At 44.0% G+C, this 18,215-nt stretch overlaps 1 protein-coding gene and 1 pseudogene across 1 annotated transcript in view; one reads left to right on the top strand and one right to left on the bottom strand.

The window, feature by feature from the left end:
• The first annotated feature begins 9,469 nt into the window (after positions 1–9,469).
• LOC116084582 lies at positions 9,470–10,216 on the top strand (annotated as a pseudogene).
• Positions 10,217–14,605: 4,389 nt separating this feature from the next.
• The window catches only part of LOC116085163 (GATA zinc finger domain-containing protein 13-like), a 28,232-nt gene continuing 24,622 nt past the window's right edge, over positions 14,606–18,215 (bottom strand). Inside the window, exons 5-7 of the mRNA XM_031362608.1 lie at positions 15,305–15,395; positions 15,028–15,190; positions 14,606–14,900 (exon numbers count right to left, since the gene is read on the bottom strand). Coding sequence (XP_031218468.1) covers positions 14,785–14,900; positions 15,028–15,190; positions 15,305–15,395 — 370 coding nt within the window. The 3' untranslated portion in view covers positions 14,606–14,784. The remainder of the gene's footprint in view (positions 14,901–15,027; positions 15,191–15,304; positions 15,396–18,215) is intronic.

Raw genomic sequence — 18,215 nt, 5'->3', positions numbered from 1 at the left:
GTTAAATTTTCTTCAGTCAGTGAAGACTGGAAGGGAATGTCAGTGAATTGGCTTGAATGTTGTATGAGTATACCCAGATCTAGCCAGATACTGAAAAGGGAGTTTAGGATATAATTTGCCTCGTGATGCTTGGCAGTCATTGTTTTTACTTTAAAAGTTGTATTTAAAGCTATTTGGGACTGTTGCCGGGAAAATCACTAGATTTATGGAGGAATTAGCCACAAGTGACTTGTAGAAATACTGTCATATAGTTCATTTTACCATTCTCTGTTGCAGGAAGCCACCCCACCACAGAATGCTGATATGCCAGTGGTACCCAGTACCTCTTGTATATAGTTATTGCAAATACTGTTCTGAAATGCATAACTTCAAAATTACCTTTTTTAAAGTAAATAATTGTTTGAAATCTATTTTGTAAAGATAAAACGTACAATAGAATTTCTGGAGTACAGATTAAACTATTTGCACTAACACACGTGATGTGCATGATTTAATAAAATAACTTTAATCTCCCTTTGCATGTTTGAGTTGTACATCATTGAAGTTCTTAGTGCTGGTTCCACCTTCAGTCATTCTTAGCCTTCCTTGAAGTGACTTGTTATTAAATGTGTGTTAGAAGTTCTGTGGGATTTAAAAGCAGTCCTCTAAGTTTTACTTAACTCACTGTTTCTCCTTTCCTCTTTAATCTTATCATTGTGAAACAAGAGAGTCAGACTCATGGCATTAAGTGTAAGGCCTGGTATCAATATTTACTTTATCCAAATCAAATAAATGGGGTTCTGTAGTTATTTCCAACTTTAAATAATCCTGTTCATAAACAGTACCTACATCTTGTTTCAGTTTCCTTCCAGGTTAAATAGAGTAGGATTGTTAAATTTTAAGCATAGCAGTTAGAATCTGCATGTGTGCTTAAGGTTACCCTGGACTACAAAGTAAGGCCATGTCTAAAAACTGAAAACAAAACAAAAGATCATGATATTTGACAATCAGAGTGGTTCTTTTTTTTTTAAAGATTTATTTTATTTATTTTATGTGTATGGGTGCACTGTAGCTGTACAGATGGCCCGTGAGCCATCATGTGTGTGGCTGCTGGGAATTGAACTCAGGACCTCTGCCAGCCCTGCTCGCTCCAGCCCCCACTCACTCTGGCATAATTTACTGTAGCTGTCTTCAGACGCACCAGAAGAGGGCATCAGATCTCATTATGGGTGGTTGTGAGCTACCATGTGGTTGCTAGAATTTGAACTCAGGACCCTAGGAAGAGCAGTCCTTGCTCTTACCTGCTGAGCCATCTCTCTAGCCTCAGAGTGATTCTTATCTCTAGGTTTTGCCATCTTTGTTTTCAGGAGCAAATCACTTTATTTTCTGAGTTTCATTTCATCCTCTGGGAACTGAGAAGAATAATGTCTGCATTTTTGTTGGTAGTGTAAAAATGAAAGAACTAACATGTAAAAGTATGATTTAAGTGATATGTTTATGGAACGTCATAAACATTTATTGCAAATAGTAAGGTTTTAGGTGAAAGAGAACATCTAATTTTAAATGAATTGATAAACACTCAAGACCGCCCTGCTCCTTTCTCCTGGTCTTTGAGGAGTCCTGGCTTGGCTTATTAGAAGTAACTGCTGTTTTGGAGTTCCTTGTCTCTAATTCCATTTTGAATCACATTCTCTGTGAACTCAGGGATTTTTTTTTTTTTTTGACCAAAAAATAGTATGCTTTTCTCTCTTATATTAACCATCAGACTTGCGTCAGCTTCCCTTCCTAACTATGAGCTTTGGCTTCCTCCAGCGGTTGTGGTTTGTCCTGCTACAAAAAAAGAGAGAGAGAGAGAAAGAGATCTGCATACAGATAAACTGAGGTAAAACTGCAGGCTTGCTCCAAAAATGTACTAGAAACTTTTTTGTGTGTGTGAACACAGTTATGTGCACAAAATTTCAGATATCAGGACAGTTACTCTGGAGGTGTCCAGGAGCAGGCCACTAGCTGAAACAGTTCATATTGCCTCACTAGAGATTATCCTCTGTGTGTGAAAGATATGTAGAAAGGAAATGCATGCTGTAGTAGAAAAAACAAACAGCAGACAAACAAGGTAAAACTATGTCACCAGTGTCAAACTGTCCTGATTCCACAAAGGGAAAAGAGTGGAGACCTACAGTGGGATTTATAACAGTAGTTGCCTCTGTGTATGGGGGGAGGAGGAGGAAGAGGGGGGCAAATTCTCTTGTCCTTTGTGACTTCTGATTTATTTTAGTAATAAAATTTTCTTTGAGACAAGGTTTTGCTGTTTATCCCAGGGTAGCCTAGAACTCACTCAGCAGCCCAGGTTCCCTTTGGACTTGCAATCTTCCTGCCTGCCTCCAATGTTCTGGGATTGCAGGTACAGCTTCTGTGAAATTTCAGACCTGCATTAAATTAGAAACAGTGATTTTAAGTTGAGTCCTAGAATTTCATAAGTAGCTTGGCAAAGTGCCTGTCTTTAAAGAGACAAATGTTTATTTGTATTTATGAATTCTGGCTGTCATTCAATAATCAGTGTCCTAATTTTAAATACTCTACATGTACACATAGGGCTATAATTTTCAGAGGAGCTTTATAGAATAGTAACCTAGTTTCCCCTTTGCTTAGCAGGCAAGAGTTAAGGACTTGGAGTCAGAATAGTTAGAGCTGGAAACCAAAATGGCCAGCCTTCCTATACTAATCCAGTTATCTTTGGGATTTTGTGGTTTTCCATTAACTCTTTTTTTTTTTTTTTTCCTTAAACAAATGCTCAGTGTTGGCTATGAGGCACTGAATGGATTCTAGTTAGCCTGGACCTGGCATAGCCCATGCCTGGCAAACATGGCCTTGCCCCTTCCCTCTACCTTGCTAAAAACCATTAGATTATATTCCTAAAGCTAACCCCAAGGTCTGATCCCTTATTTGGCCACTTCTTCCTCCTGAGGCTGACTGTCAAGGTGGTCCAGCTATCAAAAATACTAAAGTCCAGCAATCAGAACCCCCGTTGGTCCGTCTAATTAATATGCCCAATCAAAATATATCCACCTTGTTCTAGCCCATTCTAAAGCAGACCTCCCTTTTTGTTGTTGTTGTTCTTAAAAATTACACCCGGAAGGTCATTAGCTGCAGTTTTTCTGCATGAGTCAGAAAGTGGCCTCTTTAACTTTTCTTCCTTGCTTGATAAAGGATCTCTCTGTGAAAATGGGTGTTGGGGTGTGGTGTGTGCCTAATCCAGGGGTGGGGAGGGGATACCCTGCTGTTCAGGGGTCTCCTGGCACCATTCCAGATCCTGGCAGTCCTCATTCCCCATCCCCACAGAAACTTAGTGTAGTGGGGATATCTAGACCCTGGTAGTTACAATGCTGCGAAGCCGTGGGGGACAGATGTCTTTCCTCTCGTTACCCAAACAACCAAGCTAGGCACATCCAGGCTGAATCTCTGTGGGTTATGCTCCTTGATGGTCTGAGGAATAGGGTTCATGTCTGTGACTGGAAACAATTGAGAGTGCAGTTGGTTCTTTGATAGTATGAATAAAAGCCTTTGAAACCTTTGTGTGTGCTGTCCTGGAGTCTGGCATGGCTAAGTCCTTTCTGCTCTGCCGTGCACACTAGTGAAGGCCTTTGTTTTCCTTATGCCAGGGGGAAATGTTTAGCTTTTTTGAAAAAAACCTGTTCCTGATAGACTAGGACAGAGATTGTGTGGACCCATTAATAAACTGGAGGCATGCATTTACTGTTTGCTATTGTTTCGTGTACTGGGCAGTTCTGCTTGTGCAGTAGATTAAACAGCTACATATTTCTTCAAGATGAAGCATATCTTAGGCCAGATCTCACATAAGATTTGCTATCCTGCCATGCCAAGGGCATCCCTGGATGATTAGAAGGCTAAGGGGGTGGATCCCAATAAGTAGCAGTACTAGAGAGCGAGTTTCAGACTATTAGTTTATGTCTTGACTTCAGGAAACTTCTGAATTATGGAGACTTGGTTGCTCTGAAGTATATCAAGAGACTTCTGTAAGAATTGCACCCTTTCTCTGTGTCATCACCAGTATGGCTTCTGAAGTTGTGGGATGTCCAAAACGAGAGATGGTGATTCATCACAGCTGCCTGCGCATACCCAGAACTGTAGCTGTTTAATCTACTGTACAAGCAGAACTGCCCAGTACACGAAACAATAGCAAACAGTACATGCATGCCTCCAGTTTATTAATGGGTCCACACAATCTCTGTCCTAGTCTATCAGGAACAGGTTTTTTTCAAAAAAGCTAAACATTTCCCCCTGGCATAAGGAAAACAAAGGCCTTCACTAGTGTGCACGGCAGAGCAGAAAGGACTTAGCCATGCCAGACTCCAGGACAGCACACGCAAAGGCTTCAAAGGCCTTATTCATACTATCAAAGAACCAACTGCACTCTCAATTGTTTCCAGTCACAGACATCAACCCTACAGTGTAAACTGAGAAATGGTTATCAGTGTTTCTCAAAGTTTTCCATGGTCTTCAAACTCATGCAGTCACTATAAAATCTCTAGGATGGCTTGTCTCTCTTCCCCTGGGCAGTCATTGCTCTCCTTTGCTGTCCACACTGGACTGCAAGCTCACTGAAGTCTTCTAAATATTGGATCTTTCTGCACATGAGCATAACTAAAGACAGTGTAGTTCCTATTTTATGATAGATGTTCAAGAAATAACATGCTTGTTATAAATGGAGCTAAATCTAAACCTCACTTGCTGAGTTCAAACCATGACACTTAATGTGACACTATGTCATCTGGACTGAAATATAAGCAATCACTCCATCGCAAATGTCCTGTCATCATGAAAGTTGATTTTTATTGTGAGAAGAGACTTTCTTACACATTTTTAAAGGATGTATTTTATATCATATGTGTCAATGTTTTGCCTGCATGTATGTCTGAACCATGTGTGTGCCTGATGCCTATGGAGGTCAGAAGAGGATGCCAAATCCCTTGGAACTGGAATTGCAGGTAGTTGTGAGCCACTATGTGGGTGCTGGAAACCAAATTTAGGTCCCTTCGAATTGCAGTAAATGCTCTTGGCCACCGAGCCATTGCTCCAGCATTTCTTTGAAAATTTTATATTTAACTAAAATGTTAAGTATCACAATGAGAAACTTTAAACCTATTTTAAGGCTTTATAGTAGGCTTCATAAGTATATAAAATATAGAAGAGCGTAACTCAAGCCAGCAGTAGAGGGAGAAGTAAATGAGAATAAGGATGTAACATTGAACTAAGGGGCTCCCCCCGGCGCCAGCTCTACACTTAAATCCCCAATCGTGGGACAGATTGTGTTAACAGCCACAGGCTGGACATCTATCCAACATGAGAGACACAGAGGCATCTGAGCACGGCTCTGACAGTCTCCTGACCAAGCAGGCCCTGAAATGAAAGTCCACTCTCGAATCCAGTGGTGCCAAATTGGGATCTGGAGTCTCAGCACCGGAAGAGCAATCCCAACAATGACAATCCTGCATGGTGGCCTGGTGCCAGAGAAATCTCAGCTCCTACGTGATGATTGTCCACTATCACCCCCTTCCCTGGAGCCCGCAGAATGCAAGAGAGAAGCTAAAGAGAAGTGGGAGATGATGGCTGCCCTGAAATGAAAGACATGCATGACCTCAGCTACCTAGATGAAGGGTTTCTGTTCAAGCTGGACCACCGCTTGAGAAATGCCCCCGGCAGGGCTGTGCTGCTCATGAGAGTCCTGTATGGGATCCCTGGTTCCCACCAGGACATTCTCCATATAGCACAATTCCTGATGTGGTTTTTCCCCTCTCACATTGGTTTGCTTGTGCACGGCCATCAGGAAGGAGAGTGGTATGTTAGACATATCTGACAGAAAAGCTGAGAGGGTGGTGATGTGCTCACAGGCCTGCTCTGTTGGTGTGCACACTAGTGCCCCAGCACTGTTGAAGTGAAACTTTTCTCTACAATGTTGGCACATTCCTGTAATATGCAGATGGCTCAGTGGTACTCACCTCTTGGATATCATTCTTCTTGACCAGAATGTTGTTCCTAAGGGTGGAGATCCTGGTAGCTGTGGACGAGGACTTCCATAGTTCCCACCATTCCTATCCATGTCCCTATTCCATGAATATCCCTGACTGGGAGATCAGAGTCATCTTAGGCTACATAGCAAGAACTTAAGTGAACAAAGCAAGTGAGACAAAACCAGGGCCACGTCTCCTGCAGATTTATTATTATTACTCTTTTGATCCACAGGGTTACATAAGGGCATTTTCCTGTATGTGTTATACTTGAAGCAAGCCCCTCCCCCATCTCCTGTTGTCCTCCTTCAGGCCTTGTTCCCTTCCCTGCAACTTTTATTTTTATTTTTTATTAGATGTTTTCTTTACTTGCATTTCAATTGTTTTCCCCTTTGAAAATCCCCTATCCCCTTCTCGCTCCCCTGCTCACCAACCCACCCACTCTGCTTCCTGGCCCTGGCATTCCCCTACACTGGGACATAGAGCCTTCACAGGACCAAAGGACTCCTCCCATCGATGAGCTACAAGGCCATTTTCAGCTATATATGCAGCTGGAGCCATGAATCCAACCATGTGTACTCTTTGGTTGGTGGATTAGTCCCTGGTTGCTCTTTTTCCCTCTCAAGGCTGGCCTCAGATTTGCAGAGATCCTTCTAACTCCACTCCCTAGTGCTGGAGTTACTTTTTATTATAATTTTTTTTTTTTTTTTAAACCATGGATGCTGGTTTCTTGACTTAATCTGGCTTCTGAAGGAAGGGCAGAGGGAAAGACATCTTGAAGAGCTGAGGGAGTTAGTCAGGACTTCACAGTATTCTTTTTCTCACCACTAGACCCTGTCATGGAAGGAAACCCACACTTAAGAATTGTGGGAGACAAAACGAAACCAAATTGGAGTGTCTATTTAGGTATCCTCAATCAATAAAATTGCAGTTATGAAAGAAAAAGGTGGGGACATCTTCCTTTTTATTTCTAGATGGAGTGTGAGCATTGTTCTACCCTCAAAGCTAAACAGGATTTAGGGAAGGTGGCCTCAATTAAATCTAATCACAGGCCTTGAAAGAGTTTTACTGTTGACAACAGCAGAACCCAGAAAGGAGAGGTTACACAGATGCCCAGCAGGGATACCTTCCTGCTCTCAGCCTGGATGCCTGTGGTAACAGTTGCTTTAGGAATGTCCCCTGCGTGTGCCTGAGTGTTGTACCCTGGTAACCACACGCTCCTGCCCATCACCATGTTCCCAAAGACTCTAAAATGTAGGGGCTCCCAGACGAGCATGGGCAACTTCTCTTACAGGTAGACTCCCCAGTTGTAAAATTGATGTCTGGTAGACAGACCGGCAAATAAAAAGAAACATCTTTTATGAATATGAAATTAATACACGCTTCGACAGGCATAATGGTGCATGCCTGTAATCCCTACATGAGAGGACAAAGCAGGTTTTTGAGTTCAAGGTGAGCCTGGACTATTTATGGAGACCCTGTCTCAAAAAAAAAAAAATGTTGGGGCTAGAGAGATGGCCCCAGTAGTTAAGAGCACTGGATGTTCTTCCAGAGGACCTATGTTTGGCTCCCAGGATACACGGTGGCTCACAACTATCTGTAACTTCAGTTACGGGGATCCAATACCCTCTCTGGCCTCCAAAGGCACCAGGCTTACGCATGGTACACAGATAGACATGCAGGCAAAACGCCATGTGCAGAAAATAATTAAGCCCCTTCCAACCAAAACAAACACCCAAATCTGGGGGCACCACCCAGTGTTTGTCACATATAAATCAGGGTAACAGTTTTTGCCTAAAGCAATCCTAGGATATCAATGCTGAGGGTATCTTAATATCTGATTTCACAGCAAATTACAGAACGAAATGTACTGGTACCAAAAGACTTAGGCCAAAAGAATAGGCCTAGAAATAAACTCATACAGATACAAGCATTGGAAAAATGACAACCTCAGCAATTGTTGCTTGGGTAGCCAGCAATGTCTATATAGGTATAAAATGCAATGTGATCCCTATCTCTCACCTTGTATCAAATTAAGATGGGTCAAAGTTCTTAGTATATGACCTGAAATTGCTAGGGGGCACTTTAAAATATAGGCAGGGACTTCCTGAAAAGGCCCCCAAATAGGAATAGTTTATAGAATCAACAATGTGATTCCCTGAAGTCAAAATCTTCAGGGAGGCTCCTGAGTGCAGAGCCCTGAAAAGAAGAAGGCCACAGAATACGGTGTATCACGGGATACAGTCTTAGGGAAAGCTGTCTCCCTCTCCCAGAAGCTCACAATTGCCATGTCATGCTCCACTGTAGTGCCACACATCCAAGAATGTCTAGGCAGCACACACTGGTCTTAAAAGGGTTTTTAAAAATATACAAGAGTTGGGTGGTTATGAAAGGTAGTGTGGATATGGGGAGAGTTGAGGAGTGGTGCCGAATATCAGAACATGTACAGAGCTCTCAAAAGCTAATTAAGAAAACAAATGCTGGCAAGAATTTGAAGAAAAAACCCTTTAAACAGTGTCGCTACAAATATGAACAGATGCAGCCTTTATGAAATCACCCTGAAAGTTCTTCAGAAGATTAAAATTAGGTGGCTGGAGAGGTAGCTTAGCAGTAAGGTAAAATGCTTGTCATTCAAGCATGAGGACCTGAATTTAGATCCCAGCACCATGTGAAAAAGCCAGGCTTAGCAGCTGCACATATATAACCGTGGCCAGGGAGGCAGAGGCAGAAGGATCCCTGGGGTTTGCTAGCCAGGCAAGCTACCTAAATTTGGGAACTCCAGGTTCAGTGAAAAACCCTTTCTCAAAATAGAAGGTGGATTGAAGAAAGCACCAGACACTGGCCTCTGGTCCCCACATTCACAAATGCACAAACATACCTAAAAATTAGGACAACCATATGATCCAGCTGTACTATTCTGGGGTTTATCTGAAGGAGATTAAGAAGTTACACCACTACAAAAATACTTACACATCGATCTTATCACAATAGCCAAGGCAAAGAACCAGCCTCTATGTCAATCAACAGACGAATGATAAGGAGAATGTGATATATATATATATATATATATATATATATGCATATATATATGTGTATATATATGTGTGTGTATGTATATTTATTTCACTATAAAGACTAATAAAAGCCTAGGAAGAGGCCTTTACAAGAGGCTGAATCTGCAGATGCCATGACCTTAAATTTTTTATAAATCAGTCTACTTTGCTGATGTAGTTCAGACTGACAAGGTAGCAAGCACACACACACACCAGTATTATTTTTGGTAAGGGCTTATGGAGGGCTGTCTTGTTGTGCCCCCCCAAAAGCAGAAAGAGAACCCACATTCCAATGAGTCTTTTTACTCCCTCCATGAGGGTCCGTCCCATCATCAGGACCCAGTCACCTCTGCAGAGATTCAGATACCATCGTATGGGGATTAGGATTGAAACATGTGGATACAAACTTTCAGATCATTCCTAGTAAAATGATGGGATGGGGACTCCCAAGATGCTCTGCTCCCATCTTGGCTAAACTGACATTTGGGACATCCCGGATGTTTACACCCTTCCTAGACTTCCTGTCACCACAGTCTTGGCTAGATCCCTGCCTAAGTCACCACTAATGAGTCCTCAATCTGCATTGCTTTTTTTTTCTTTTTTAAATTTTGGGTGTTGTCTTCAAGAATATTCTGGAACGGCCGTGGGTCATGTGACCAGAAAGGCTCCTGATGGACGCCTCCCTCCTTAGCGCCGGCCAGACTCAGCCATGGGGTGCTGTTATAGCAGCGAAAACAAGGCTTCGGACTAGGATCTGGAGGAGAGGAAGCTGTTGCTGGACCCCAGTAGCACCCTTACTAAAGCCCTCAGTGGAGTCGAGCCCAACTACCTTCAGCTCGCACAGATGAGCAGCCCCTGCTGTCCTCCATCCTTGCCAAGACACATCATTGCTGTGTCGGCCACAGACTCCCAGGGCATAGAGCTGCATGAGTACATGGACGGGGCAAGGCAGTCACAGTAGCCACTTGGCTGTGCTTAGCAGCATTCTGACCCATTGGAAGAAGCTACCACCGCTGCCATCTCTCACCAGCCAGCCCCACCAAATGCTGGCCCCTTCTCAGACTATCCAGGTCTCCAGGATAGCTGCGTATGCCTATACTTTCTCAGATCCGCGTGGACGCGAAAGAAGAACTGGTTGTACAGTTTGGGATCCCATGAAGAGAGGGGTCCCAGGACAGCTCTTCCCTCATCTTCATCTGGTCTCCACCTCTTCTGGCCCCCAGCCTCACTGTAGCTTTCTACAGTACCTAACCTGTTACTAATCACAGAGAAGAATGTAGAGGGAAAGAATAAGGCTAGAAGCCGGGGCAAGTGAGGACTAAGCAAGGGAAGGGAGAGCCGATTGCCATCAGCCTTCATGCTCTGGTTAGGGTGAAGTTGGGGCCAAGAGGACAGGACCTGGCAGATCTTCAGAGTCATTGGGAAGATGGAGATACACTGTAGGGGTGAACACCGTCCCCTTCCTGCCCTTTCTCTTGGCCTCCGATTCACTCCTGTCCCATTCCCTGACTTGGTGCTCATAGGCACCTCACTGGGATTATGACCAGGGTCTAGACGAGCTTGAGTCTGAATTGAGCACCCCGAGTTTTTACATGTTTGCTCTTTTTGTTTTTGTTTGTCACCCCTCGATAAAGAAAGTATATTTAAAAAAAAAAAAGAATATTCTGGAACAATGTTCTTAATATTACAATTGTTTATTTTCATGTTTCTAGGTACACTTGAGTAATAACTTAAATTTTAAAAAAACAGGATAAAAGGATTCTGAGACTGACTGAGTGGGAACAAAGTTGCAGGGTCACTTGCCTTCACAAAGGAGACCAGTTGTTTACAGTTGTATGTGTGCATTTCTATGGGGGAAGGTTGAGTTTCAAATGACATGCTTTGAATGCCCCTGTATTGTGCCATATCTGGCTAAGCCATAACCCCACATGTCCCCCAAAATTATCTCTTGAGCCTAAGTTACTGATGCTTAAATGTTAAATAATTTCTCCCATGTAGGCCTCTGTCCAATAACACTTTCCGTAACAAAATAAAAGAAGAAGAAAAGTATGTGATTTTTAGGAGAATGGATGTACTGGGTATCATGCCAGGCAGCAAAGGGGACAGACTCAAGGTGGCAAATAGTACACGTTCCCTAATAGGATCTACATGCTACTTAGATGGTTTTCATTAGTCTTCAAGGTAACAGAGTTCCGCATGGGATGGATTCTTAGACACATTTCCTTCTGTCTGGATCCGCCACCTTGCTCCCATGTCCCCATGTGCCCTTTGACCCCCAGGGTACCTCTTTCTATTTTGTTTTACACTCTTGCCCAACCTTCTGCCTTAGAGCCTCTTCTCCAACCTCACCAGTTTCTTTGTTTGTTTTTATTTTTACTAGTTTCCCAGCATTTACTCATCTCGGATACACATATTTAACAGAAGCTAGGATCCACTTAATGTTTTTGAATTCCTTTGTTGTTGTTGTTATTGCAAATTTTACTTTCTTTTCTAGCTGAATAAAATTCCACTGTATGTGCACCACATTTTCATTATCCATTTACTGATGGGCAAATAGATCGACTCTTTTTCCTTATTCCTGTGAAAAGTGTTGGAGGAAATGCCGGCGTGAGCTGGTTGGTCAGCTTACCTAGCACCTGGGCTTCTGAATAAGAAGCCTGGCGCCCCGTGTTCCTGAAGGCAGAATATAGACTTCTGAAGCAGCTGGCCTGCTGAGGGGTCTGCGCTCTCCATGTCTCCTTTAATGAGCCTCTTCTGCCTAGAGTGGCCGTAAGCACTCAGTATTCAATCTGACGTAATGTGCTGACCAATCACAGCCTTTCACTATATACGTGGGTGTTCACATGCAATAAGGTAGATGTTGTCCCCTGAAGCTGTCTCTGGAGTGATTCGTCTCTGTGCCCTTTACCAGCACATGGATATTTCTGTCTTGCCAATGGATATCCCAGTATCCACTGGGATGACAGCAGGAAGAGCAACTTCCTGTTTATTACATAGATGTGTAATGATCTCTGACCTTTTGGTATATGACAGAGTCTGGTATAGCTGGGCATTGTTTTTAGTTTTTGAGAGGCCACTACACTGATTTTTAAAACAGCTGCACTAGCTTATATTTCTACCAACAGTAAGAGTCCCACTTTCCCTGTATCTACACCAGCACTTGTTATCATTTGTTTTCTGGAATCTAAGTTTAACTATGGGGCGGGCGTGTGAAATGGCTCAGCAGGTCACGGCGCTTGCAGTTAAGCCTGACATCCTGAGTTCTACCCTCGGGACCTGCAAAGTAGAAGGAGAGGACGAACTCCTACAAGTTGTCTTCTGACCTTCACATACGCTCTATATCACAGAAGTAAGTAATCTTCCATAAATAAATTCAAAAATAAATAAATATATATCCATATATATATATATCCATATATGATGTATATAGATAGGTATATAGAAGTACATATAAGATGTGAAAACAGAAAAGTGACTACATAGAGGGAGAAAGGGGTCCAAACCAGAGGGAGGGGGGACATAGTGTGGCATTTCTTTTCAGTCATGAGTAATCTATGTATATATAGACGTGTGTGTGTGTGTGTGTGTGTGCGCGTGTGCGTGCGCATACACATGTAGGGCAGAAGAAGGAGACTACTTGGAGGGCTGAAGGGGATGATCAGGAAGGGGTGAGTGGTGACCGGGACAGTGCCGGTTGTAAATGCATGCAAGGTTCAATGATCTGGGGAAAAAATATAGCGAAACCCATTATTTGGTAATTTTGTATTCTTTAATTTTGTAAATAAAAAAAAAATTCACCTCTTAGGTAGGAGCTGTTACTTATTGGTAGAGATGGTTTACTGTTCGTGTAGTCCTGGGTTCAACCTCAGGAGTATAAACTCAGAATATTCTCACCACTCAGGAACGGAGGCAGGAGGATCAGAAGTTCAAGGTCATCTTTGGCTTCAGAGCTAGTTCAGTGCCACCCTCAGGGATATGAGACCCAGTCTCTACACTAACCATCACAACAAAGTCTCTGGTAACCTTTGTGGGCAGTTTAAGACATAGAGGCAACAGCTAGGAGTAACAGCTTTTTTGACTATAATAGAATGAGACCTGTGACAAAGAGCAGCCTTTTGAATGAGGGCGCCAAGGTTGAATTTGGAAACTATCTTAGAGGTGGGCATGTTATGCCCCAAATATATATTTGTGTGTGTGTGTGTGTGTATTATATATATATATATATATATATATATATATGTATATATATATATGTTTCCACCATGAAGTGGGCATCCACAGAGTAGGTGGTGCCATATACTTCCAGGATACCATCCCCTGCATAGCACTGATATTCCTGGCTGAGAACTCACAATGTAGCCCAAGCTGCCTGGTGCTTGTGGAGATTCATCTCTGCCTATGGGTTCTGGGGTTACAGGAGTGGGACACCACACCTGAGTGAAGAAGGGCCATAAGAGAATAGTGAGAAATTGCTGTTTTATTCATAAAATACATTTTACTCAATAGGGGCTGAAAAACAGCAGTCATTATATACAGTGTGTAGCCTTAGCAAAATATCAAAACTATGACAAGAAGAAAAGAAAGAATAAATAGCAAAACCTCAAACCAAAACAAAGAACCACTACCCCCAAAAAACTCCAAAGTAAATGAATATAAGCCAAAAACCAGGCCAAAAAACAAAGCTATTTAGTATTCTCTTACTGCAGACTAAGAGGCACTGATGTACACTCTGTGGCTGGCCTTGGGCACAGAGAAGAAAGGCAGTCACAGATTGTAATATCAAGTCAAGCATAGCCATGCCTCTATGGGGCTTTGTAGGTCAAGCTCTCCCAAGGCCAAGAATGAGATGTGTTACAGGCTTTTGTTCAAAGTATTTTAAATTCTCTATAGTTATCTCCACTAAAGTATCCTTTGTGATCCATCGGGACAGCGCTAATTTACACTCTCAGACTCCTCCTGGACGCCAGCAGCTCTGGATGAGCCTCAGCACTGCTCCGAAGCCCTCCCCTGGTGCACCTTCAGCAAGAGTGGAATCCCAGTCTCTGTGGGGAAATACATCTGCCAGTGCTACCTGGGCCACAGCATTTCCTCTGCTCAAACCTTTCCATCCAAAGGAGACAAATGTCTGAAAGTTCATCTGCTTGATATGGAGCATCTGCCTGCCCAAGGACATCGAAGACGGCTCAGACATTCTCTATAAATCCTTTCTCGTGACTGGTCACTTCAGTCCAGGCTGTGAAACTATATAGTCCACACATATTAGTAACTTTTATGGGGGCTTTCTGCCTCACTCTATCCCATTCAGCTCCCGAATAAAAGACACAGAAACCTGCAAGCCTAAACTGGGCAGGTTCTGAGACTATTAGAACCTGCATTAATACTCAGATCTATTAATACCCAGATAAATGCCCCATCACTTGACAACTGAGTCTTGCTCTGTTGCATGGCTGTTCTCAGAGCAAGCTTCTCTTGGTCATGTGCTGATGGTCCATCCACATTGTCCATCTCGCCTTATGGTGAGCTCTTTTCCCTCCCCTTGTCCCTTCTCCTCATGGTCCCTATCTGCGACCCCGTACTTGATCCCAAGTCCCACCTTCTTCTCTCTCCTGCCCAGTCACAGGCTCTAGCCTTTTATTGCCCAATCAGAGATTATTAGCATTCTTTACAGCACATTGGTCAATACAGTGCCCATGTCCAGACTGCAACCTGATCTTGGGGTACAGAACTCAGCATCTGAATCCACAACAGCAACACCCACAGTCTTTATTATTATTATTATTATTATTATTATTATTATTATTATTATTACTATTATTATTATTATTGATGGTCAAGTGGCTGCTATGAGAGGGGCGGTCATCCTCACTGCAGTGCACTCTCTTCAGCAACTCTTGTGTGTGGCACGGAGTCAGCTTCAGCACTGACTGAGAGAGGACCCTATGCTCTGGGTGTGGTTGATATCTGACTCACTGTTGAGTTCTCAGCTACAAGGAGGTGGCTTTTTTGAGAAGGCCTTGATCGCAGACTGAAGACTCCCATGAATTCAAGTTGTCTGTGTTTTCCTTCATCCTCCTCAGAGGTGCTATAAGACAAGGAAAGGCAATCAGACTCAGAAACATCCTGGCTGAGCCACTGGCTACACAAAATCAGTGCCCATTCTCACAAAGGAAAACAACGTCAAGGACGAAAACCTACCCCATGGATGCCATGGTTGCTAAGGATGGGGCTCTATGGTGCCAGACTTACTTGGTAAACACATTTGCTGAGGCAGCTCTGGCTGCAGGAGGCTCTGGTCCTGGTCTGTGGCCTGTCTGAGTTCATACTGAACTTTTCACACCTAGAGGAGGAAGGTAGCTGGGACACAGGCCTGGTGGGGACCTGCCATGTCAGCTGTCCAGCCTCCACCAGCTCTACTCAAGTGGACAATGCACCATGACCTTTCAGAGGTCATTGTGGGCATCCCCAGGGGAGAAGGGTCAGAAAGCACCTGGGTATAGATTTTTTCCCCCTCAGGTGTTAAAACCCCTAGCATTTGAACTGAGATGTACCTGTTGTGCTGGACTAGAAAAATGGACTAAAGCACATTTGTCTGATATGTAGAAGCCTTATTTTTGAAAAATAGCAGCATAGGCATCCTGAGTCACAGTTCAGGGGAGATAGGCACGGCCATGATTAGATGCCAGGTGAATGTGGACAACCCGGGAACCTCTATGCAGGCCTCTAGAGAGTCTCTCTAGGACTGTGGTGAAGGTCTGATTATTCCTACAGCTCAGATTCCTGCATGGGATCAACTCACCAACCATTAAATCTGCTCTTAACAAGAGAACCTTCTCACAGGGAACCAATGCACACTGCAGAGAGCCTGCAGCCAGCAGGGATGTGCTGCATGCAAATCTACCCAAGGGCAGGGACTTATCTCTGAAGGTGATATCCCTGAAGGAACTTAGAGTGTCAGAAGGAGTCACTGTCCTCCACAGTTAACCTGCTGCTAGAGTATGGGCTGCATTAGGAAGATTTGGGTGGAGATCTAAGGGACAGGGTGCTCAGATCATATCAGGGCGCACAGGAAAGGGGAGCCCTCACAAACAACTGGGCTCAAACGTACTGTTTCCTGGACAGAAGGTCTTGGTGACCGGAGCAGCACAGTACTCTGAGGTGTTCTGTCCATGAATGGGTCTGAGAGCTATGCAGATTGCCAGAAATCCAAAAAAGGATATAGAGCCGGGAAGAGAGGTCTCTCCAGCACCATTCACGGAAAGCAGGCCTGAGAAGCTGCTCCTCAGGCTTCTACAGTGCGAGCCAAGAGCTGGGCCAGGTGCAGAGAGCTGCCGCTCTGCCCTCACCTCACAGATCTTCTCTTGGCCTCCTCACAGAGGCTCTCTGCCTCCTCACAGGACTCTTGCACCACACTCTGCTTCCTCTGCAGCTCTCTCTTCTTCTGCCTCAATGTCTTTACTTCATCCTTCAGCTGAGTCTACTTAGGAGCTCGGGTGGAGGATGCTGAACCACAACGAGAATAATGAAGCCCAGCCAGCCTTTATCTGCCTCTGCCTCCAACTGCCATCGTCCCTGCCAGGTCCCTTGTCCGCAGACAGCCTCAGGCTGGAGTCCACAGTAACTATGCCAGCATCACCTAGAGGTAAGCCAAATCCAGAGAGTAGCCAGATTCCAGAAAGACTCAAAGTCCTTCTGAAAACCCTGGCACCAAAAGGGATCCATGTACCTCCCAGAACAGGAAGTGGCCCAGACCTATGCTTATCTGACCATGGTATTAGAAAACATCAGCATGTGGAGGTCATACACCTTCTGAGAGAGAACAATACAGAGTGTGGCTAGGAGCCAAGGCCAGAGCCACCAAGCAGGAAGTGACTGCAATTGGCTAGAGCAGCTTCCAGAGAAGAAAGCTTTGGGACAGAATATTCTTCCCTTAGCATGTTACAGCTACATTAAACAGGTGCTCTCAGGCGGTCTTTGGTGACATAACTTGTGTACTTTATTCCTTATGGATAGGGCCTTATCTACATTTTGGGGTGGATTGGGGTCTAAAGGCAGATGGTTTCTATTGGCTTGGTCTGAGATGTTAGGGATGCCTCATCTGCATGAGGAGGGTTTCAGGGGCTGATACTGGGATTGTCCAAGTCCTCTCCATGGGGTATTGTGATCACATGTTCCAGGACAGGAACCTGGTCAGGAGTAGATTTAAATGCCTACCTTTCTCAATTATGAGAACTTCCAGGGTTTCTGAATCCACTCAACCTTATCAGGTTTGCTGTCTAGTGGCATGGTCCACTGCTCTATACGCGCTCTTCTGCATGTCAAGCTCAAAATTCAGCCTGCGGTTGGGTGTGGCACCAGGAGCAAAAACTTCATACACAGATGACTCAAGGTCACATGATTTCAAGCTGTGTCCTGCACTACAACAGATCAGTGGCAGTATAGGTGTACTTGTGGACTTCCTGGTGCTTAGCCAAGGCCAGCAGAGACAGAAATTACAATTGGTAGGAACAAGGTTACATGAGCTGCCTCGCCTGCAGAAAGACACTAACTTTCTCAGAAGGACCCAGGATTCTGTGTGACTGGTGTGCACCAAGCTCCCATCCTCCACCCCTATAAAACTGTGATGATGTGTCTCCTGTCTTCACAAGACAGATTCTCCATCCTGGGAATTACATGAATGCCTAGAGCGCATAATCAATATTTTAGGGAGGAGACCCAAAATAAGAATGGCTTATATACTCTCCAGCTAATTCCAATGTGCCACCAAGGTGATCACAAGGTCCACTGGGAGTGCTGCTCACAGTGGGGATCCCAGACATCAGTGCTGGTATCACCTGGAAAGTCTGAGACAGGCAGATCCTCATGGCCCACCACAGACTCTGCACTTCCAGGATCTGGAGGGACTCCAATACACATACACACACAGATACACAGACACACACAGACACACACATACACACACAATTAGAATTCCCATAAAATGCAGGGAGGTTACATTGTCACAGAGTATAAGGAATGGGATCAGAGAGGAGCAGTGATGAGCTCCAGGCCTTTCAGTCACACATTGACATAGACTAAATGGAGCCAGGTGTCTCTGAAAGGAAAAATTAAAGCTTTAGACCTGTGCTGACTAGGAAGAAAAGTTATGGGCCTAAGAATC

Source organism: Mastomys coucha, unplaced genomic scaffold, assembly GCF_008632895.1.
Source record: "Mastomys coucha isolate ucsf_1 unplaced genomic scaffold, UCSF_Mcou_1 pScaffold9, whole genome shotgun sequence".
NCBI lineage: Eukaryota > Metazoa > Chordata > Mammalia > Rodentia > Muridae > Mastomys > Mastomys coucha.
The sequence above is the reverse complement of the archived record's forward strand: the minus strand, read 5'-3'. Positions and strand labels throughout refer to the sequence as shown.